Genomic DNA, 25179 nt, shown 5'->3' on the forward strand with positions numbered 1-25179 from the left:
GTTCCTGGTGTCCGCACTGGCGTTGTTTACTGAAGGGGGCAACCGTCTTTCTCAAGCACAAAAAAAACACAAAACCCTCGAGGCGAGCTCTGCTTAAGTAACAACTGTGTCCAAACAGTCATCCATAGCCGTCTACGTCATTTGTAACCGAGTGGAGGTACACTGACCAAAGAATCTGGATCCATATACTGTATTTAAGTGACTACGCCAGTCCCCTTAGGCTAGGGCGAGACAACCCTGGACTTATGATCACACTTTCCCCGACAGGTTCGGAATGAACTTGAGGACACAGTAGTTACCAAACATAAATTTCTTTTTAATTTTTTCTTTTTTTCCCGTATCTGGTACTTCAGTAGGCCTATGGAAATATATAAAAAGGACAAGCAGCTATTGACAATCACAGTTTCAATGGTATCTTGTACATACAGGCAGGGCAGCCAAAAGAAGGTGCAAGCCAGATACAGCTGAGGAGCAATGGTACTGGGTGGCAGAAAGGCTAATTATATGGTTAGACAAAACCACTCTGCAGCATGGTGAAAACACAGGACTCCTATGTTCAGCGCAAGTCACCAGAGCCTACCTGCACTTTCAAGTCAGGCGCCCAGCGCCAACGATGACCGCAGGGTCCCAACACTATTCCACCGCGCCAACGCCGAATACCAGCCAGATAGCTCCACTGCGAGCCCAGGTACGCCAGGGCCTGGCGTCTCGCAGGTAGCACTGTTTACGGAAATGTATATGCTTAAAACGGATGTGCCCTCGTCCCTTGCGCTTCCGCTGGGTCCCAGTGCCCACTCAGCCAGTCCACAGGCAAGTCAAAACGCCAGATTAGGCAAAATAACACACATGTTCGCTCCGTCCAAATAGGACCACAGGTCTCACTGGTTACACAAAAAAAAATAATATTGTAATGTAAGGCATTACTTTTAAATGACAGTAACATGTAGTAAGTAGTGCATTAGGCTACAGTTTTTGAGTAACTTTCCCAACACTGCTTATTTGGAGTAATGTCTATGGACTATGCACAGTAACTTTAATATATGTATGCTCCTTGACACCTTAATTTCCCTCAGGATCAATGATACTCTACTACTCTATTCTAATTTATATTAGTGCAGAATGTGTCAATGAGTGAATCTCACTGAAAAGTGATAATGTACTCAGGGTAGGCCTGGACATCATGAAAAACTATAAACATGGTGGGGTTTGCAGGGTTGTCTGTCATGCTGTCGTATGTATCAGCAGCATTTCTTGGATTCTTGGCTGGAGGACATATCATGCCACCTGCTCCTTTAGTATAGTCTCCCACCAGAACTCTAGCCAAGTACATGCGCTTTTCTCCTTTGGCATCAGCTGGGCAGTACCTGCTGGAGTACTGTGGATCAACTGCAAAGTAGGTACCATTTCCATACAATGCACCTGTAAGAAAGACACGTGGACATTATTAACTTGCCAAGTCCCCGAAGTTTTAATAAATGCATTATATAGTTAACATTACAACGTTACAAACAATCCCATTATACTCTGGCTAATGCTATCATGCAACCATGCTTTTTGCTGTGTTGGGAGTTGCTACCTATTTAGATTTAGAGGTGATCCAATAAAAAAAATATGGTCTACAAAGGGACAATTGACAGGATTTAAGTATTCAAGACCATAGTAAAGGTTTTGGAGTCAATGGAGGGTAAATAAAATAATGCAATGACTATGGGCTCATATAAACGTTAAAGGAATACTAGACTCGCATGTTTTTTTATTGGATCACCTTTAAATCTTTTTTCCCCCACTTTAAATTGGTAATATCAACCAAAGTGCAATAAAGTCCATAACCCTGCTGTCCAGGTGCAGGCGTAAGGCAGGAAAAGTTGATCAATATGAGGAGTTCATAAACACAGCACACTGGATACTGGTCTTTTTTTCTCTTAATTTTATTAGCAACGCGTTTCACCAAGTGCGTCTTCAGGTTCGCTCTTTGGGTTGGTAAAGAGCAAACCTGAAGACGCACTGGGCAAAACGCGTTGTTCGCAAAAAAAATTAAGAGAAAAAAAGACCAGAATCCAGTGTGCTGTGTTTATGAACTCCTCATATTGATCAACTGTTCCTGCCTTACACCTGCATCTGCAACAGCACCAATATTTTTCCAGTTATCTCTAAAGCAACATGGTTGCATATGCATTAGCCTGACATAAGCTTAGGCAATGGTTCCCACTTCCCAACCTTCTTTAGGCTGTGACCCCATGTTAAAATCACACATTTCAGCAGGGCTGGACTGACTATCTGGCGTACCGGGAAAATCCCGACCCGTGAAATCACTGACTTGCTTAAAACTAAAAGCATGTGCTCAATCTCAGGTTCGGGTAGTGTGGTCGTGGGAGATGGGAGCCACTGCCAGATAGCTCGATCTCAGGTTGGGACAGTGGGGCCGCCAGTACATGAACGAGCGCACACGTGGCAGGGTTCTAGCTAGCGCAAAAGTGCGTGGCGGCCCGTTACCTTATAATTTTGGACCGTGACGCTTTATTTGGACCGTGATGCTATTTCAATACAGCATAGCTGCATTTTGTCTGTATTGTGTAGGCTACAGCCAGATCAATGCCACATCGTCCTTCTGCCAAACCTGACACATTTGTCATACTCACTGTATTGAAATAGTGACAATAAAGCACTCTACTACTACTATTATTATTATTTGTTGCGGGGTTTTGACGGCTTTTATTAATATCTGTGACAAGCGTGTGCCAGCATCTAGGCTTAGAAACAACAACAATGCACGTAGCATTGCATCCTTATTTCAGGGGTTTGTTTCTCCCAAGCGTAGTTGCCAACCTGTTAGCAACTTGGGTGGCTGTCAATGGGAAATTGCATTGCAAACAACAAAGTACCTAACATAGTTAACAACTGACGTCGAGAAATGCAGCCCAGCTTTGCAGTGGAAATTATCAGGCAGTCCCACGCTGAATGAATCTGGTGGTGATCAGTGACGGAAAAGTTACTTTTTAAAAGTAGTGCTGAGCTCGTTACTTGTTACCATACAAACAAATCCGGAGACATTGGGCGCTAAACGCTGACATTGCGAGTTGACACTATTCGAAACGAGAGGAGAAAGTAGGCGGGAGAAGACGTGCAGATTGACATATCTCCGAAACGGTGAGTCACTTTTTTCTAAGCTTGTCGGTTGACATGTGGCTTAACTACAACCCCCCCCCCCGCATTTAATAAGGCTTAGCAAAAAGTAATGAGCGTCTGCTGTGGCTAGGCTATAGACTGCGAAATGCACCAGGCACCAGTCGTAGTTATTATAATGGGTGGTTTTAGGACGCGCACGCTTGGAAAATGTGTCAAACTGCACGTGTCTCGGAATCGGAGCACTCTGACATTATTAAATGCACACACGGTTCACCAGTGCTCCTCAACGTGTTCAAAACTAGTGCAACTGTGAGAAGGAGGGTGTTGAGTTTTGCCAGCAGAGTGGTGCTGCTAGCGATACGGAGGGAGGAGGCAGACGACTTCTCTCAAGTTATGAAATTTATTTCACAGAACAATAAAACATGACGGACAACTGCTTGTTGGGTGGAGCGAGAACAGACTCGCACACTGAATGGAATTTGACAATCACACAATTTATAAATGTCCATCTACGGGTAGTCCTTGGTGGCAAAACACATTGGATGAACATTCACTCATTAAATCATCTTGCGTTCTCTGGCGCCCTCTTGTTTTGCTAAAAGACCACAGCAGTACTATTTACAGCTGAATAACCTAGGACATATGAAATAGGCTTATATTTTAACACCCCCACTTGTACACAGGAGTCCGTTTCTCGAAAGCGTCTTTGCTATCGTCGTTAGCAAAGTCCGTACGAACCTCAACTCTCTCTCGACAGCGACGCTCCCCACTAAATCCAACGGATCGGTAAGACGGTCTTAAAACAGTCTTAAGACGGTTAGCAACGACAAGAATAGAGAAACTGACCCCTGGTTGGTAACATAAAAACATCAGAACAAAATGAACAATTGTGTACCCTTGGCTTACACATATTAATCGCCAAAAAGAGGACCCGCAAACTTTCCCAGTTTGAACTTGCTTACAGGTAGAGGCCCGCCTGCTACCGCAGTGTTCAGTCCCGCTCCCGCAAATAATTATGATTTTCTGTCCCGCTCCCGCCCGCACTTGTAACAGTTTGTCCCACTCCCGCCCACGATTCCCGCATGATTCCGACGTTGGCCTACTGCTCAAGGCAATTCGTGTCATCAGTTTGAGAAATTAAACACGCTGTGCTTAGCTGAGCACATTACTGACCGCTGCCTAACCGTATAGTGCATGACGCAAGTTTAGTTAGGTGGCACGAGCTGCAATAGGCTATAGCTCCATCACAGCAATATCCAACTAACCTACCAAAATCTACTGAGGATATTAAGAATAATACATTGTGCATAATCTTATATGCCACTCATCATCACGTTCACATATGAAATAAAAATATAATAAGTTAAAATTAATCATTTTAAACACCGTATGATGGAGCCCCACCCCACGAGTGCATTTGACCATAATAGCAATCGACAGCTCACGTTACAATTGATTTAAATGCAAACAAGTGAAATGGAAAAAATATTAGCCTGCCTTTTCTGAATCCAGAATATTGAAAATGTAACATGTAATCCTAATAATTATTATTATTTAAGTGGGCTAGCCATGGCCTGTCCCCCGTGGTGCATCTCCTGAATAAAAGGAGCGATGGATTGCGCTATTGAACCTTTTCCGTCGTTTTAAGCAGTAGGAGAAAGTGGTTGTTGCCTTTGCCAATGTCTATAATAATAACAATATGATATAGTCTAATAATTGAATAATAATAGTAGTAGATTCAGATTCAGATTACTTTACTTTACTTTAGATTACTTTTAATAGTAGTAGTAGTAGTAGTAGTAATATTAGTGATAATAATGAGATAGCCTAACCATTTGAAGGAGAAAACAGACAGACAAGCACAAGTCCAAGTGGAAATTTTATATTTATTTTTCAGCAAAGCACTTGGCTAACCCAGCATTATGTCAGGCTATAACAAAACACAGTCCTGAATGGCATTAACGGATGCTACTCATATATATATATATTAAAAAACAACAACATTTGGCTACATAGCCATCTCTATTTAAAACGTCGGCATATTTCGAAACTAGTTGGGCTTGAGCCCCTAGCACGCGCGGCTTTGTATGAGGAAAAAGAGAACATTGCCTAAAACGTGGGCAGCCTTGCATGTCAAATAGAAAACTAGAATTTTATAATATAAATATATTTTTATATATATATATATATATTTGTTTTTCAGCAAAACATTTGGCTAACCCAGCATTAATGTTACAACAAAACACAGTCCCTGAATGGCATTGATGGATGCTCGTCAAAAAAATTGGCTACAAAGCCTTCACTATTTAAAACATCTGCATATTTCGAAACTAGTTGGGCGTGAGTCTCCAGCGCACGCGGTTTTGTATGAATAAGCCTAAACATTGCCTGAACATTGCCTAAAATGTGGGCAGGCTTACACGTCAAATAAAAAAATATATATATTTGTTTTTCAGCAAAACATTTGGCTAACCCAGCATTAATGTTACAACAAAACACAGTCCCTGAATGGCATTGATGGATGCTCGTCATATAACAACAAAAAAATTGGCTACATAGCCGTCACTATTTAAAACATCTGCATATTTCGAAACTAGTTGGGCGTGAGTCTCCAGCGCACGCAGTTTTGTATGAATAAGAAAAAGAGAACATTGCCTAAAATGTGGGCAGGCTTGTATGTCAAATAAAAAAATATATATATTTGTTTTTCAGCAAAACATTTGGCTAACCCAGCATTAATGTTACAACAAAACACAGTCCCTGAATGGCATTGATGGATGCTCGTCATATAACAACAAAAAAATTGGCTACATAGCCGTCACTATTTAAAACATCTGCATATTTCGAAACTAATTGGGCTTGAGTCTCCAGCGCGCACAGTTTTGTATGAATAAGAAAAAGAGAAAATTGCCTAAAATGTGGGCAGGCTTGAAATGTCAAATAGAAAACTGTTTAATTCAAGAAACAACTAGGCACATCGATTAGCCTACATTCCAAACTGTTTATTCAAGCAGATGAAAAGAATATCCTCCAGAATTTTGTAATTTAGGGACGACCAAAGCGGAGAAGCGGAGAATAAACCTCAATGATGAAAATGCATGCTCCACGCTGACTTGGGTCACGGGGAGCGCTATGATGGACATTGTGAGTTTGTGCATATTTAAAGCGGCCATGGATGCCCAATAAGGTCGAACATTCTTAGTGCGCTTTACACGCGCTTCTCTGCAATGTCTTACAATGATGCAATGGAAACTCTGCCCTTTTGTATGACAGTGGTTTCTCTTATTTAAGATGTGGAGTGGAGACTTTGTAGTCCACAGCTCTCTCTCCATTCAGTCAGAGAATGTCTGATGTCACACAGGACGTGAACCTCAGCCGTCATGGTAACGTGCGCAGGAAAATAATTACTACTTTTTTTAGTTTGAGGAAATAAGTGTTCCTAAGTCGTCCTCACACTACACGAGCCGACAGTCGGATGCGAGCGAAATGCTTCCACCGTACGACACGACAGGCATGTTTCCCCGGTCTGCAGAGGAGGGAACATGCGCACCTGAGGTGGAGATGAGGTCGCGCTCAACAGCGAATCGCACGGCCCTATTAATTTGTGAATGTGAAGTGTCAAATGCCCGCCCGTCAGTCCAGCCCGAGCCTGCCTGTCCGCCGGTCCAGCCCCAGCCAGAGGTGTCCATCTGCTTCCAGCATTTGGAAGAATTCTACAACCTGCAGGAGAGACTGTTTCCAGTCATCTACACCATGGGGCACACAAAGAGGCAGTTGGTGGCAGTGAAGATCATCAAGAGCCAACTGCTGGAGAGGCCATGGCTCCTGCAGTTCGGCTTGACCCCTACGCAGCAGAGAATGGACCAGCTGGAGGAGTCCCTTCAAACCCTGCTGGCTACGGAGGAGAGGTCAGCCGTGACTGTTGCCCAGCCCCCGAGCCTGCCCTCGCAGTCATGACAAAGAGCCCCAGACCCTGAGCCAGGCAACACTGCTGTGACGCCAGCCCCCGAGCCGGACGACGTCGCTGCCGCCACTCCAGCCCCCGAGCTGGATGACGACGACTTGCCAGCCTCCGAGTCGGACTCCGTGAATCCAGCCCCCGAGCCAGATGCAACGTCACCCAATGGCCTGCCCGCTCCTGAGGGGTCACCCAACCTAGTTACCCCGCCTATTCCTGACGGGCCACTGGACCACAGATTCTGTAAGAGACCAGATACGCCACTGGTTGATTTGACGGTGTATTTCCGGTTTCCGAATCGAGGCAGGTTTGTATTAGTTCTATGGCAGATTTAGAGCTGAAGGGGCAGTTCCACCCTTATCCACGTGGTGGCCCAGAGACCAGAATGAATGGAGTCCTATGGAGCAAAACCCCTCATGGTGCCTTTATCTCAGTATATGATTTATTCTCGTGTAATTCGGATGTTGCTTTCGAAAGACTATATATACAAAATAGCCACGGCTGACTTTTGAGCCATGCATATGCTTAAAAAGTGTTTTTTAAGTGTCTATGACGTCACATCCTTAGCAAAATGCTAGCGAGTAGTGAGCAACAAAAACGCCTCCTGTAACAAATCAAACGGACATATGTGCTTTTTTATCATACTGTTGAGTGAAACCCTTATTGAAATCTCCAGAACGACATTCAAATCTGAGCTTTGTTGATGAGACCTGGGTGAAAATTAAGATTTTTAGCATCTAGCTCCATTGGGTCCCATTCATTCTGGTCTCCGAACCATAGAACTAATACAAACTAATACAAACAACTGGTACAATGGGGCTTAATAGCGAGTGGCAAGGCTGTTCTATAAGGGCTGTGACTGGACCTCCCTGTTCCCGATGGCCCACCTATTCGTGAGGGGCCACCCATTCCAGAGTTCCCGCCAAAGTCTCAAGTCCTGTCCGAGCGTTCTCAAGCCCTGTCCCAACGTTCTCAAGCCCTGTCCCAGCGTTCTCAAGCCCTACCCACTGGTGTGCCTGGTGCCGCCGCCCTTGGTTCTCCAGCGGGCGAATCCCCTTCTCCAGCGGGCGACGTCTCTTCCCCGGTCGGCGACGCCCCTTCCCCGGTTGGTGACGCCGCTTCCCCGGTCGGTGACGCCCCCTGTCTGGTCGGCGACACCCCTTTGTCTGTGGGTGCCACCCCTCCTGCAGTCGGTGACGCCCCTTTGTCTGTGGGTGCCCCCCCATGGTCCATGGGCGCCACGTCTCCGAATCCTGATCCTGCCCCCCAGTGTGCTTTTGTGTCCCAGCGTTCCTGTGTTCCACCTTGCCATGTCTCCCGGTCTTCGTCTGTGTCCCAGCCTGCCCCGCCTTCTGCATCTCACTCTGACCCAGTGTTTCCCAGTCGCGTCCTTATCCCGGTACCAGTAACCGTTCCAGTGACTGTGCCCGTCACTGTCACTGTGCCCATCCCAGTGTCCATCTCAGTTCCTGTCCCTGTTAGTGTTCCCATCCGTTCTTCAGCCTTCCTTTCACCCATGTCCACCACTGCCATTGTATCTGTCCCGATCAATGTTTTTGTCCCTTTTCCCGTCACCATTCCAGTCACCACGTCTGTGAAAGTCACTGTGTTTGTCCCAGTCATTGTTCCCCCGCCTGCTGTGTCTGTTTCCCAGAACACACCTTCAAGCCCCTTGCCCGGACATTCCCCATGCCCCAAGCCTGCCCGATGTTCTGCTGAGTTTGACGTTGCCGAGTCTCCCTGTCCCGAGTTTGCTCCCACCGAGTCCCCTTGTCTTGCCAAGTCTGGCCCAATTTCGTTGGTGGCCAGTCCCAAGCCCAGTGCCCTGCTTCTCCCTGTTCCTCCTCCCAGTTGGAGACTAGAGCCTAGTACATTTAGACATAGCCTATTCATTTGATTGTGCTATGTAAACTTAAAAGTGTCAGTAAAGAATCAAACGGGGCGCAGAAATATTGGAGCCAGTAACCCTTCGTGTCTGGTGGATATTGTGCAGAGGTGTGCGCGCGCGCACAACTATATTCTGTCCCATCTCTTTGCTCATCAAGCCCCCGATCTCCAAAAAGACACGGGCACTCAGGATAACTGTTTACACGAGCTGTTTAAATAATGTGATGCACATTCTTTTGGCATGGTTTGGCCACCCTACATTCAACAAAACTGCATTCGCACATAGGCTATCCATGGTGCAATTGTCACTCTTAATGTGCAAGTATTGGATATGAAAAAATATCCTAAAACGGTCACAACACCAGAGGACCCGTGGTGGTGTGGCACTGTGGTGGATATTTGCGGCGGGGGGCGAGGCCGAGTTGTTACGGTAGGCTGAAGGGACAGTCAGGCGACACACACAGCGCGACTCACATCGGGTAGCTGTGGTAGGCCTACCGCAAAGCATTCCTGATGGTGGAAATGAATGCAAATGCATGCAAATACTCGGGCAGATATCCGGGCACTCACATCCGGCAGCCTACTTGGGTTGCTACAACGGACATGGATTGGTTCAAAGTTGCGGAAAATCGCGGTGATTGGTTAAAGTTGCGCTGTCGCGCAGAATTCGCGGGAATTCATTGAAGTTGCGAAAAAGTTGCAAATCGCAACATCGCGAATTCCTGGAGGGACTGACTTTTATACCAAGATTCTCAGTGCTTCTCCTAAAGGTTGAACCTTTGTTTGCTGTACCTTTTAGATATCGCAGGACATGCTTCACAGTGACCCATTGCTCCTCTGTAGGCTCAGCTAAGTACTGTGACAGCCTGCTCACCACAAAACTCAGATCAGGCCTAGTGCAGGTCGTCAGGTATATCAGACTGCCCACGGCCTCTCTGTACATCCTGATGTCTGTCATTTTCACTGCATCATCACTGTATTCGAGTTTTTTCTCACAAGGAGTATCCCTCACTCTGCATCCTGACATGTTGAAGCGCTGTATAATTTTGTTTGTGTACTTCTCTTGTGACATTGTGATAAAACAATGAAGAGGAGGAGGAGGAGGAGGAGGAGACGTGATTTCAGGCATACTTTTGGTTGAGAAAGTGCACTGTTAGTGTGGAAAATGCAGCAGAGCCTAATTGGTGAAAAATGCAATCATCTGAAGTATTTAAAATCAGTAGTTTGATATGAGACACTTCATTGTGTAATATTGCCGTTTCACATGCTGCATGCTTTCACCTCATGGATTCTATTTTCTAAACCTCTGGCATACTCCTTGTGCTAAACTTTGAAATCAAATGCAAAAGTTATTTGAGTTGTAAAATCAAACCAGTGGGAAGAGGATGGTGCAACTGTTAATTTGTCTCACATACCGTATTGTGTGACAATTAACTGTGTACCTTTTCATTGTTATCTCAAAACCATAAATAATATACTAGTATTTTACTGTTCAAAAAGCATGCACATTGAGAAAAATCTGTTTCAGATACTGTGGTCATGACTCATGGACCAATAGCCTACCTCAGAATTTCAGTTTAACCCCTTTACTTAGGGCAGAGCCTATGTTATAACCTTACTGTCATCATGTAATGTGGCTATGTCTTAACCCTGTGAGACCTGAACCATGAAAGCAATGAGACAAAATTCTAATTTTTGGGAATTTGCTTCATTATTCAATTCATATTGGTCCCTTATAAGAAATGTAAAAAAAAAATGCAACATTTTGTTAAGGTCACTGAGATATTTAATGCATCAGGCATTAAAGAAATGAAAATTCCAATTTCATGACCATTGAAAAATGACTTTTAATGCATTTACAACTTTTTTATTATTTAAAAAAGTTGTCAGACAATTTAATTTGAGGATTATCTTTAAATATTTAGTGAGATCCTGCCATTTTTCTTTAGCCTATCCTTGTTTTAGCAGGACCGTATTTTACATTTCCCACAGCCTGGTTGGGTAATTTTTTTTAAAATCTATGTAAAAACATAGCTGATCGAATGCTTAACAACCTATTTATGAGTGTAATATAGATCATTATTCATTTTTGATGTGGAATTTGAATATATGGGTCCATTACTACAATTGGACCATTTCTCCATTCACTTCAATGCATTTTTTACGAGATCATAATTTCAACATTTTGCATTACATTTTCAAAATGTAAAACCTGTTTCAAAGGCAATATATTTGTCTTGAAGTAAAACAACTTGTGTGTTTTGTTAAATGATCGTCGTGGTATGCTTTGTAAGTTTCCCTATGGCAAAATGCGTCGGATGGTGCTTATTTGTTTCATCAGTTTTAGCACGATCTCTCTGCAACACTGTGTAAAAATATGAACTCTTCCTTGATTAATTGGACAAAGCAAGTGTTCAGATTAAAGGATGCAGAGTTATATTTCGGAAATTTGTACACAAACCCTTTGCAATTTGATGGGTAACACTTTATTTTAGGGACACATCTATTAGCACTAATACATACAATATTAATGCCTGTGTAAGTAACTTGTAAGGCATGTACTAAGCAAAATAAGACAGTTGTTAAGCATGTATTCACAAATGTCTTGTTCATGCCCAATTAGGGATTTATTACTAATATAACCTTAGTAAGGACCAGTAAGCCTATATTTCTATTTATTAGTAAGTAGTAAGTGGCAGAATACAATGTGTATAAGCTCCCGACACACTGTGTGAACAAACCCTGAACAGTGTGAAAACAGATGCAGAATAAGGGTCCCTATTCTAAAGTGATGCACTCACTGGCTCAGGGCCTCTGCACTAAGTCCTAGGGCCCCCACACCACCCAGGCCTGCACTACCTAGCCCCCCCCGATCTACAAAGTGTAAGGGAATATCAAATAATTAATACCTATTCAGCCAAGTCATCTAGTTTTCTCTTGTTCATATCAATGAGAGGGAGGTAACAAGAGCCTATATATAGCAAGGATTGAACGTACACTTGTCAATGGCGGTGGGTTGGTGAGATGTAATTTTTTTCATGTACCACTGAGTTTTAATTGTAAAAAAACCCCAAAATAAATGCAGAAAATTAGAATAATAGTTTTGAAGCAAAACTAAACTACTCTTTTGTGATAATTAAGTGAATGTTTGAGAACATTAGCTTCAAGAAGTGCAGTGCATGATGGGTACGCAATCTAGGCCAACAGACAACCTACCCAGCTCTGAGCCTACGTCCTTAGCTCCTCCCCTCACTTGTGAAATTTAGTTGCTATCCAAACAATTTGCCATGTACGTAACAACAGAAATATTATCATTGCTGCATTGGCCATGCATTGCATTTCTGACTAAGGGCGTACCCATCATGCACTGCACTTCTTGTAGCAAAGTTTCTCAAACATTAACTTATTTATCAGAAAGGAATAGCTTAGTTTCGCTTCCAAACTATTACTCATTGTTATATTCTGCATTATTGCAGGGTTTTTACAATTAAAACTAATTGGTGTATGAAAAAATGACATCTCACCACCCACCGTCATTGATAACTTTACGTCCAATCCTTGCTATATATTGCTTCCAATTACTCATTAACATAATGAGTAGAATAAGTGAGATCTTCATACCTACTGAGAATAACGAAGAATCTGAAATGTTCTTACACTTTGCTTCCCGGGGGGGGGGGCGTAGTGTGGGGGCCCTAAGCCATCTGGGCTGAGCAATGCATCACTTTAGAATAGGGACCCTTATTCCATATCTGTTTTCACACTGTTCAGGGTTTGTTCACACAGTGTACCAGGAGCTTATACACATTGTATTCTGGCCCTTACTGCTTACACATAAATAGAAATCTAGGTCTACTAGGTCCTTACTAAGGTTATATTGGTAATAAATCCCTTATTGTGCATGAACAAGACATTTGTGAATACATGCTTAACAACTGTCTTATTTTGCTTAGTACATGCCTTACAAGTTACTTACACATGCATTAATATTTTATGTATTAGTGCGAATAGATGTGTCCCTAAAATAAAGTGTTACCATTTGATGATATCTCAGCGTCGGTCAGGGAAACCGCTTCTACCCCATTTTTCTATTTTTCGCCGAGCTGTGGGTCAACTTGTTGTTGACCGCTGCTCTCTTGTGGCGGTTTCCGTGTACTGCAGGACGTTTGGAAATGACACGCAGGATGTTTTTGAGATAGATTTTTTTTTTGAGTCAGTGGGGAGAGGGCTTTGAATTTGATGAAACAAATATGATGCGTCCGGCGCGATAGGGTTAATCTGTTACGCAAGGCTTTCGGTACTTTCATAGCAATTTTGTTATGATGTAGTTGAGTATTTTCAACAAAGAGTGAATAAGCCCACTGGCGACCCCATCTACAGTATACAGTATACAGAATACTGTTCTTGTCATCGTTCATCATCTATCATATATAACATTTATTAAAGGCTCAAGGCCCAATAAAACACACAACATATATTACACAAGATAGACAGCAAAAGAAGAAAAATACAACCAATGGTGCATATGCATTAACAGATATACTATCAGTCATGTCTGTCTTAAAAGATAGCCATACCAGTGCTTCCATATGCCATCAAATATATGATATGAAAAAAGCTGGTCATACCGACTTGACTTCCTGCGAAGCTTCGGTTAAACCCATGATTGTTGATTTTGTTTATTGCTTCAGCCTTTGTGCCATGGAAAAGCCTCTTCTCATTGTTTGAGTGTTTGTTCTTCTGATCGTATTCATCTTTCTTAATCATGTAGGTCTTCCACAGTGAGCTGTTTTGCACTCTGACAATCTACAAAAAGGCACAATTACAAGTGTATATTTTTCATCAACCTATCTTCAGAGCAAGAATCTCAGCAGAACCAGCAATGGAATGATTAACTCAACTAACTACTCTCTGGCATGCTAATAAAATACTAATATATTAACACAAACCCCAAGAAATCACCAGCATTAGTATAGGCCTACATAGTTGACGTTTGCAAATTGTTTGTACTTGGTGTCAACATGTTTTTTTATTAGATAATATAGTAAATATCTGGTCAATGATACATTTCTGATTCTAACACTCAAAATCTGCAGACAGAAGTTGTTTGATAGTTCAAGCATGTATTTATTATATAGTATTACATATTTCTTCCAGTTATCTACGTTGTTTTTGATGCGATGGAAAACAAGTATATACCTGAATGATAGTTGAGGCTAAGCCAGTTTTCCTGAACTCCTTCTCAACCTCGCTGTATTCACTACTGGTTGTGGGGAGAGGGATTTGAACAACAATCTTGCCCTTCATGTCATCCCAATGACTGGGTAGGTTCACAGATGACTGATCTGGAGGACAACATAAAAACCCACAATGAATAATGTTAAAATACTGCTACCTTCTTTGCCTTTGTTAAACATCAGAAACAATGTTCTGTATTAGAGTATTTCTTCATACAACACCTTTACGGTCAACTCGTTTCAGTCCGATGTCACTCCCTCCAGGTCTTGAAGCTATTCTGCTAACTAGGTTAACATGATAATTGTGTTTGCCAATCTTGATGTTCACTGTGCGCTGTTTCTGCTGGAAGGCTTGCTCTAGAATCATGTTGATATTCATGTTGAAAGGCACAACTTGGTTGCTCCTGTCCAGATACTGCCACTCTACAACGGTGCTAAATATGAACTCCTCCTGTCTAGTTCTCTCCTTCCTCTCCACCCTCCGAATCGTGTCCATTATCTTTCTCTCAACCACGACCACGTCTCGTGTCAGGCCCTCCAGGTGGACAACTGGCTCACTTCCTGTCTTGTCCAGCCTGATACTGACGGTCAGCTCCCTCTGCAGTTTCTGCAGCTCTTCAGCATCTTCTGGGGTGAAGCGGCTGATCAGCGGGTCGTTCACTTGAGTGGACATCTGCTCTCTCAGAATAAGGCTGGTGATTAAGTCTTTGGCTTTGCTGACGTCCTGGGAAGTCTGGCCACAGAGCTGGAATATGGCAGGTGTGAACTCTTCACCCACCATGACAAACTCCTCACCGTCATGTCTCACGTCTTCAGTGCCCGCAGAAAAATGCAAGCCAGTAATAGCATCTAAATGTCAGAAATGAAAATATACATAATGCTGTACAATTTCTGTAAACATTTTCATTCATTCAGTTCATACAAGCTCCATAAATGGTTGTGAATTGTTGAGTTGTTAACAACTAAACTCTGTAAGGTAGTCCCGACTATTCACCTGAACATGATTCACGATTATTCACCTTCACTACATATTACATAGGTCATTATATATTTTATTTCAAACTTAACCTTAATTTTGTTCCACACGCTCTTGACGTCTTTACCTCCTTTAGCCTGCCGTGCCATCCTCTGGTGGAACACTGTGAGCATGTTGGGCTGAAAGATGAGTATCTTCACGAGTTTGATATTTTGATATTTGGTCTTCTTGACGAAGCTGACAACGGCTTCAATCATTGCCTCAGCCACTGCAGATGCATTGGCTCCACCTTGACCTGGAGGTGGACAGATAATGCATCTATATAAAACAGATATGATTCAACAGAAAGAAAAAAAATATATTGTTTTTTTTTCTTTTTTTCTTTTTTCTAAGTAGCCTACATTTCTGTTTTTCTTGCAACTTATGATAATACCTGTGCCCAGAGCTGGAAAAGACACTGAGGAAAACTTTCTCTGCTCACAAAACGTAAGAACATTTTGGACAGCCTCTTTGATGTCTTTGGGTTCACTTCTTCCCACAATATGCACAATATGTTTACATGGAAGCCTGCCAGGGGATGTCAAGATCATCTCTGTTTGCTGGTAATTGGGAGATCTCACTGTGAACAAAAAAAACATGTCATTTTCCAATTTTCTTGAACATTTTTGTATCACCCTGTAGTCTTCATACATATGTAACATAGTGGGCATTTGCGCCTTAAAGTCCCAGCAGTCTGTTTGCGCGCTGGGAGTCATGTGACTAATAATGGGCACCAATTGGCAGGAGCGGCGTTTCTTTAAAACTGTGGCATCGACAGCTCCGATGGGATGGCAGATTTTCTTGTTTGATGCCCAGGTCAAAAAAATGTGTACTTAAGTGTACTTTAAATATATTTAATTTTCTGAAAGTATATTTTAAGTACACTCTACTTATCAAGTACAGTACTTAAGTATGGTATTTAAAAATATACTTATAGTTAAGTGTATTTTAAATATATTTTAAAATAATTTGTATTATTAAAGTTATGTACTTAAATATAGTTTTATAAAATATACTGTTAGTGTATTGTACTTTAAATGTATTTTAAGTATATTTGTATTTTAAAAGTAATGTGCTAAGTGTAGTATTGTCAAATATACTATTAGTGTATTATATTTTAAATGTATTTCAAGTATATTTGTATTTTAAAAGTAATGTGCTAAAGTGTAGCATTATAAAGTATACTATTAGTGTATTATACTTTAAGTGTATTTTAAGTATCTTTGCATTTTAAAAGTTATGTACTTAAGTGTAGTATTATAAAGTACACTATTAATGTATTGTATTTAAATGTATTGTAAGTACATTTGTATTTTAAAAGTAATGTGCTAAAGTGTAGTATTGTCAAATATACTATTAGTATATTGTATTTTAAGTCTAATTTAAGTACATTTGTATTTTAAAAGTAATGTGCTAAAGTGTAGTATTATAAAATACACTATTAGTGTATTGTATTTAAATGTATTGTAAATACATTTGTATTTTTAAAGTAATGTGCTAAAGTGTGGTATTGTTAAATATACTATTAGTATATTCTATTTAAATGTATTTTAAGTACATTTGTATTTTAAAAGTAATGTGCTAAAGTGTAGCATTATAAAGTATACTATTAGTGTATTATATTTTAAGTGTATTTTAAGTATCTTTGTATTTTAAAAGTTATGTACTTAAATGTAGTATTATAAAATACACTATTAGTGTATTGTATTTAAATGTATTGTAAGTACATTTGTATTTTTAAAGTAATGTGCTTAAGTGTGGTACTGTTAAATATACTTTTATTATATTCAATTTTAAGTCTATTTTAAGTACATTTGTATTTTAAAAGTAATGTGTTAAAGTGTAGTATTATAAAATACACTATTAGTGTATTGTATTTAAATGTATTGTAAATACATTTGTATTTTTAAAGTAATGTGCTAAAGTGTGGTATTGTTAAATATACTATTAGTATATTCTATTTAAAGTCTATTTTAAGTACATTTGTATTTTAAAAGTAATGTGCTAAAGTGTTTTATTAAAAAAATACACTATTAGTGTATTGTATTTAAATGTATTGTAAATACATTTGTATTTTTAAAGTAATGTGCTTAAGTGTGGTATTGTTAAATATACTATTAGTATATTCTATTTTAAGTCTATTTTAAGTACATTTATATTTTAAAAGTAATGTGTTAAAGTGTAGTGTTATAAAATACACTATTAGTGTATTGTATTTAAATATATTTTAAGTACATTTGTATTTTTAAAGTAATGTGCTAAAGATTGTTTTTAGAAAATACACTATTAGTGTTGTGTATTTAAATGTATTGTAACTATATTTACAAAATAAATAAACTAATTACTGGCCAAAGTACAGTCATTTTCCTAGCAAAAAATGTCTATATCTGGAACATGGACAAGAACCTCAATTTATGATGATGATGAATGACTCCCCTTTTTCCAGCATGAATTTTGGAAATAAACTACAAAAAATCATACACAGTACACCATTATAGTAATGTATGGTATTAGAAAATGTACTGCTAGTTTAATGTATTAAACTTTGTTCTTAAAAAATGTACTCAAACATAGTGTTAGAAAATATACATTATCAGTTATATATACCTAAACTTTATTTTACGACCTTTACAAATATGCATATTTTTTGCATACTTACTATATTGCCTTTTTGACACTAATATTAATTGTCTTTAATTAAATGTACTCACTTATAAAGATTTTATGTTATTTTTCTTGTTGTCTTGAACCACTTCAAGTGTATTTTAAGTGTATTTGTATTTTTAAAGTAATGTGCTTAAGTGTTGTATTTGAAAACATACTGTTAGTGTAGTATATTTTAAGTGTATTTTAAGTGTATTTGTATTTTTAAAGTAATGTGCTAAACTAAAGTTTGGTATTAGAAAGAATATTTGAAACGTACTTAAAGTTAAGTATGATTTTAGTATATTAAGTACACTTGTACAAAGTTTGATTTTTAGTACCAAAAAGTCAACTTAAAATGTGTTAAAGCTCTACTTAATTATATTTCAAGTGTATTTAAGTATACTATAAGTTGTCCCAAAATAACATTCTTTAAATACACACTTTTGAAGTATATTTTAAATACAAAAATACATACTTATTAAGTATATTAAGTACACTTTTTTCACCTGGGTACTTTTTTAAACCATCATTTTAGTGTATTTTAACCTAGGCTTATTTATTAATTATGCTTTGTAACATTAAATAACCTTCCACCTTCCATTTTGTTAATGTATTTTCATGGTAAAAACACCATATTGAAGAGCACAAACAGATCTTAAAAAGGCATGTAAGGCCTTACCTATTAAACTTTTAAGCACAATACTGAAGTCTGTACTTAAGTTGTGTTATTAGTGTATTAAGTGCACTTTAAGTGTACTTTTTGGTGCACAAATTAAACATGTAAAAGTGTCTTTAATTCGATAAAAGCATACCACCACCAATGATTTCTAAGTATTATAATTAAGTATATAAAAGTATACTTAAAGTGTACTACTCAAGACTATTACTTCAAGAACGTAATTGTGCCTGTCACAGAACAGGTAGTTGTGGTCTAGTGGTTAGAGTACAGGTCTGTGGTTCAGTGAATTGTGGGTTCGAATCCTGGTTGAGGCAGTGGTTGTTGTCTGAAGTGAAGGTGAAAGGAAGGTTCATGTGAATGGCTGATGGTTGTGAACAAGACAATGTACAATGGAAATGAGTAACTGTACTGTACTGGGGATTACATTAATGTTTTTTTCATATACTTTTGAAATATATTTAAAGTGTACTTAAAATAAATATATTTGAAATGTGCTTAAAGTAAAATCTACTTGTAGTATACTTAAAATACATTTAGAGTCAATACACTTAAAATGTACTTAAAGCGATTTTTGTGAATATATTTGAAATGTACTTAAAGTAAGTATGTTTTTAGTATATTAAGTACACTTGTACAAAGTTTGATTTTAGTACAAAAAAGTCAACTTAAAATGTGATTAAGCTCTACTTAATTATATTTTAAGTGTATTTAAGTATACTATAAGTTGTCCCAAAATAACACAACTTAAGTATGTACTTCTGCAGTATACTATAAAGTACTTTCTCATGACATTGAAATAGATTTCTAATGTACTTAAAATGTACTTATTTGCATGCTAAAGTTCACATTAAACACATTTTAAAGTGACTTGGTTAGTATACTTATAATGTACTTAAAGTTAAATATATTTTTAGTATATTAAGTACACTTGTACAAAGTTTGATTTTAGTACAAAAAAGTCCACTTAAAATGTGATTAAGCTCTACTTAATTATATTTCAAGTGTATTTAAGTATACTATAAGTTGTCCCAAAATAACACAACTTAAGTATGTACTTCTGCAGTATACTATAAAGTACTTTCTCATGACGTTAAAATAGATTTCTAATGTACTTAAAATGCACTTATCCGCATGCTAAAGTACACATTAAACACATTTTTAAGTGACTTGGTTAGTATACTTATAATGTACTTAAAGTTAAATATATTTTTAGTATATTAAGTACACTTATACAAAGTTTAATTTTAGTACAAAAAAGTCAACTTAAAATGTGTTTAAGCTCTACTTAATTATATTTCAAGTACATTTAAGTATACTATAAGTTGTCCCAAAATAACATTCTTTAAATACACACTTTTGAAGTACACTTTAAATACAATAAAACGTACTTATTAAGTATATATTAAGTACACTTTTTTTTTACTTGGGTGGTGACTTTCGCCAAGGTTAAGTCGTTATTATTTGGGCGTTCAAGCCTGTAATTCATGCATAAAGAGGTAGCCGTGGCATGGAATGCGCTCCGGAGCGGGAGCTTTCTAGATGCACTGCCGTAACTAGTTCACCTGTTGGTGTGGATGTTGGAATCTGTCAGTGTCACCGCGCGCCTTTTTACCTGCTTCAGCCCGGGATGACTTGACTCCCCTGATCGTGGTGATCTGATCTCCGGCTTGGGCCTGTCAGCTGTGGCGAGCTGCCGTTTTGTTCAACGTCAACTAACGTGAACAGGGCCGTAGCCAGCGTTTTAGAATAGGCGAGGTCCATGATGCGCATAGAGGGCACTGATTTTTTAAATATAGCAAAAAAAATATAGCCAAAACATGATATATTTTACATATTTATACATGTTTATATTTATATTACATATTTTTACATGTAATGTACATATTTATACGCAGTACAGTATGTATCATAAGTGAAGTAGAATAGAAAAGGGTGCATTCTCAATTCGTGTTCGCATTTACAGAACTCTTGTGGAATGAAAATAAACTATTTCACGAGGGCAATGGTGTCCAATTATTAGAAAGACAACCAACTTTCAGTCACCCTTAAGATTTTTTTTGCTGAGTGGTTTAGGGAATTCCGGTGCCATACCTGCATAATTATGAATTATGGGGCATGGAAACATGATATATATTTGGCCTTCCAAAAAAAAAGAAAGAAAACCTCAGACAAAATGAGCGAGGTCCAGACCTCCCTGACCTCTAATGTAGCTACGGCCATGAACGTGAAGACTTCATCTGAATGACAGTGTGTGTCCGCGAGTGTGCGTGCGCGCAGTGTGACGGGGCGCGCATGTTGTTTTCCGTGTGCGTGTGAGTGTGTGGATTGGGTTTTTCCTTTATTTTTGGCCTTCCATGTGAGTGTGGAAAGTGATCAGCTGTTTGCCCTTTTTGTTTTATTTTAGGTAATTGTATGAAAACTGTGTGCTGTGTATCGCCAGGAGCTGTAACTGTTGGGAACCTGTGTACCTTTTGTGAGTCGGTTGACTCACTGTACTAACGGACTGGCGTAGTCGGGATTTAATATTAAAAAACAATACTATTTGCGATCTTTCTAAAAACCGTAAACCTCCATCTCACTTTGGGTAAATGTATAGCAGATGGAGAGTAAGGACTAAGACTAACCAATCTCTGAACATTCTGCCTCTACAGCTGACCCAGCAGCCCCAAGGATGGCCATGGATACTCCTGCAAGACAAGACAATGCAGCTTCATCAACACTTGTAGCCCACAGCAAGCCAAGAGTGGTCTGTTGGGAAAGTTATTATCTGGAGAAGACCTTTCTCAGTATACCTCTCTGTATTATCAGTGTAAAGGCGGGCAACACTGCGATATTTTTAATCGTGGGCATTAAGCTCCTTCTCACACTGCACGAGGGAATTTACTCACGAGGGACGACCAGGATTTCAAACAGTTTAGATTTTCTTGCGAGCCTACGATTGCACGATCGTGAGGTAAAATCGTTTGTCGTTACCCCATGTACACTACACGATGCGAGACTCACGATTGACCAAGAAATCGGTCCGATTCTCAAAAAGTTGTGCAAGTGACAATTCGTGGCAAAATAAGGCAAAAAGTTGCACAGTGTAAGCCCGGTTCAAGGAAAATGTGATAACAGGTGTTTTCATTATTATTTATATCTGTTTATTATATGGTTGTGACGTCATCGGTCGAATGCTCCATTCATTTCAACGGGGCTCCCCAACGTTCGCACGTCTGTTATTTTTCGATAACGGACGGGTTGGTCTGTAACAGACCGCTGTCAATGGCAACAAGACTTTTCACTGCTAAAGCGACTTTTCAACAAGACTCTAATCAGCTGCTGTGATAGACAACACCTGTGTCCTGGCTACCTAGCTGTTAGCGGTGTTCCACAACGGCACTGTTTTGTTTTGTGCAGCAACAATCTTTTGACATTAAAAAATAGCCTAGACTTCACATTAAATAGGCGAGTCGGTCGCTTTGTGGAATAGCAGCACTTCAGAGAGAACAAGACCCCTCCGCTCCGCGTCGGGGTCTAAAGATTCTCTCTGTCGTGCTGCTATTCCACGGTAGCGACCTTCTCGCCGAACGTTAACCCTTACTTTGTGATAGTTAACTAAATGAACTGACCTGATTTTAGGGAGAAAGTGCTGTTGGAGGAGTTGACGATGACATCAGTAGTCTCTTTAGTGATGTCACCAGGTGACAGCTCCAGAGTCAGGTGACCGATGCGAACAGTGTATTTCCCCAAAGACACTGTCTGGACTTGACCCCAGATCCCATCTCTTCTTTCATCATCTACATCTTCCCGCATGCTGTCGTCCTGCAGCTGAACTACAACGCGGTGATCCCTTAACAGCACTGATAGGAGCATTTGCCCTTGTTCCTGGAAGAACTTCTTTGCACCAGGCTTAGAGACTTTCAGTTCATCTGTAGATAGATTATGCAACATCCGCAGACAACTAGCAAACAGCGATACCTTTTGGGAAAATATTTGGAGTAGGCCTATGTTTTTTTATGTAAACAAACACTGCCCCCATTAGAATAGCTCATATCTCGGAAAGGGCTTGGCCGAAAAATGTAGCATCACCGGGTACTGACAAGTCAAGTGTAGCGTGAGCAATACAACAGCACACACACACACACATACACGGTACTGTACCATAGGACTGCACCTTACTTGCACTAGCTCAGTCCTGGAACATAAGACAATACAACATGCTGCACACAATGCTGTCTACAGTCTACTTGCTACTGTCGCTGTTATTATTCTATAGTAATGTCTACATTCTTTTTTATATGTATCTATCCTCTGTTTACATGTTCAATGTATGTTAAATGTTAAATGATACAGGTTCATTTGTACTGTATTTATAATTGTCCACTTATTGTTACCAGTCTATCACTGTTACCTGTCCTGTCTTGCACTTAATGTCAGTCTGTAAAATATCAGTCCTGTATATGTCCATGTCCTGGCATGGTATAGAGAGAAAACGTAATTTCATTGTTCCTTGTATGACTTGTGCATATGAAGAAAGTGACAATAAAAGCTGACTGGACTTGACTTATTGAAATTGGCTGAAGTGCTCCTTTAAACTAATGAGGACACCCACTTTGACTCGACTGTTATATTTATAGGGGTAGGACATGTCACAAAACTCCACAGGGCAGACTGGGGTACCTTCTAAAAAGAGGCCTTTTGGATCCACCACCTGGGCGGGGAACTTTGGATGGGTAATATTATTATCCCTGTTATGTGGAATGCCAGTATGGTGTGAATTGATTGTAGTTGGGTGAGACGTGACGCCTTGTTTTTTCGTAACATTGGTTAAAAACCTACAAAACTGTTATTTTTCCTTTAAAAAACAAATGTCAATGAAAGAAGATGTGGTACATTATGTTTCATATTAGTCTTAGATGAGAAGAAACATTTTTGTTAAGATTGATGTAAAGGTTTATATGTCAAATATCCTGCGGTGTGACTGTAACATTAATGAAACCTGGAATATAATAATAAATATAAATTAACCAACAGCATTTTGAATAATGTATGAAGCATTTGGCATGATTGCATAAATATTAACTTTATATTAAGATATGTGAATGTGAAAAAACTCAAGACAGTAATATTAACTACAAGTTCAATTTCGTAACACAAATTGCATCCTGTGGGGTGACATGTATGTCAATGTTTGTGAATGGGCAGCTGCAAGGCCAACTACAAGGGTCTGAAAGACTGGCTCCTAACCAGTCAGTAGTTATTGGAGAGTGCTGTGGAAGTTTAAGGTGACTCTTAACCTCTTAATATGTCTTCATATTGCAATCTTTCTGTCACACAATGCTTAGGTTCATTTTATGGTGTCCTGTGGTGTGACTGGTCTTATAGAAGGAAAAAAAGTTTTTTTATAAATGAAAACACATATTAAGATTAAACACAATATCATTATCAAGTTAGCATGAGCTCAGATGTCAGTCATGTATACAAAAGGATTAAAATGGCCATAATGCAGTGAATTCCCTGTGATGTGACTCCATTTTCCTGCGGTGTGACATGCCTATGCAATGTGTTGATGCGGGACACATTTTCCCAAAAATGGCAAAAATAAGGTGAAATTCCACAGACCACTAAGTGCTTTATTTTTTTCTATTTTTTTCCAATTTTTATCCATCATTTTTTTCAGGAATTTGAAAAACTTTTTTTTTTTGCGTTACGCCCTTAAAGGTCAACCACCCAGTTACACTAAGAGCTTGGCAGATGAATGTATTTCCAAACATGTGTTTGACAGAAAGTTGGCGTTTTTTTCTTATTTAGTCTTTTGGGATTTAGCCATGCCACAGGCTTTTTGGCCTATCCTGTACCTGCAAGAGCAAATACATGTTTATAAATCCCTGAGCTAACCCCACCCCTTTAGCATATCTGCCGACCATTACGCATTTTGTGTAGCAGATACGGATTTTGACATCAAACTACGGCGTTGTCACTTCAAAATACGGGACAACCCGAAAGCAAGTGTGTTCATGGGCCCTTATAAATTGCTCTGTAGACTTGCAACCAGACAGAGCCGTAGATATGGCTCTGCTTGCAATTGTCTCGCGCTGGCCTTTCCATTGGCCAGCAACGTGTTGGGGGGAATATTGACCAATCAGAGCGCTAGTTTAGATGTCTTCATTTGTTGTGCTGCGCTCCTCATCAGCTGCCGATAGAAAGTTTGCTTCGAAATCACACAAGCAGAGAGACTGGGTAATATACTCCTATAATCTCTGACACAAGTGTCCTCCTCCTGTCATCATGTATTATCCATCTTGGTACTGTCGCTGTAGTTTTACAAGTGAGCACCGTCAAAATCATCGTTTCAAAGGTAAATGGGCTTTGAGAAAGGTATCTGTATGGGAATAGTGAATTGCGTCCAGTTGCTAAATCCGTAAACTTATGAAAATAAATAAAGGCCGAGGTCTGTCGTAGGCCCTAATGGTTCACCCAATGTTTCGCCGTATTTGACGGCAATATGTTGTTGTTTGTTTTGATATTGGACCGAAACGAGATTACTTCCGAATGAGAAAATGTGTCGATGACTGCGCTATAAATTAGCAGATTAGCAGCAAACTAAATTCGGTTTCCCTTTGCGTTGGATCATTTTAACTCAGGAAAA

General features: G+C 39.5%; 1 protein-coding gene across 1 annotated transcript; it reads right to left on the reverse strand.

Annotated features, from left to right (window-relative positions):
- Window positions 1-1126: 1126 nt before the first annotated feature.
- On the reverse strand, window positions 1127-22459 carry LOC134444124 (protein mono-ADP-ribosyltransferase PARP14-like; the record flags this gene model as incomplete). Its single annotated transcript, XM_063193571.1, has 9 exons — window positions 1127-1419; window positions 1707-1712; window positions 13609-13777; window positions 14171-14311; window positions 14429-15057; window positions 15312-15479; window positions 15618-15803; window positions 21173-21235; window positions 22160-22459. Coding segments are annotated over 9 exons (1943 nt in total), but the record flags the coding sequence as incomplete, so codon positions are not given.
- Window positions 22460-25179: the final 2720 nt, after the last annotated feature.

Source organism: Engraulis encrasicolus, unplaced genomic scaffold (assembly GCF_034702125.1).
Source record: "Engraulis encrasicolus isolate BLACKSEA-1 unplaced genomic scaffold, IST_EnEncr_1.0 scaffold_463_np1212, whole genome shotgun sequence".
NCBI lineage: Eukaryota > Metazoa > Chordata > Actinopteri > Clupeiformes > Engraulidae > Engraulis > Engraulis encrasicolus.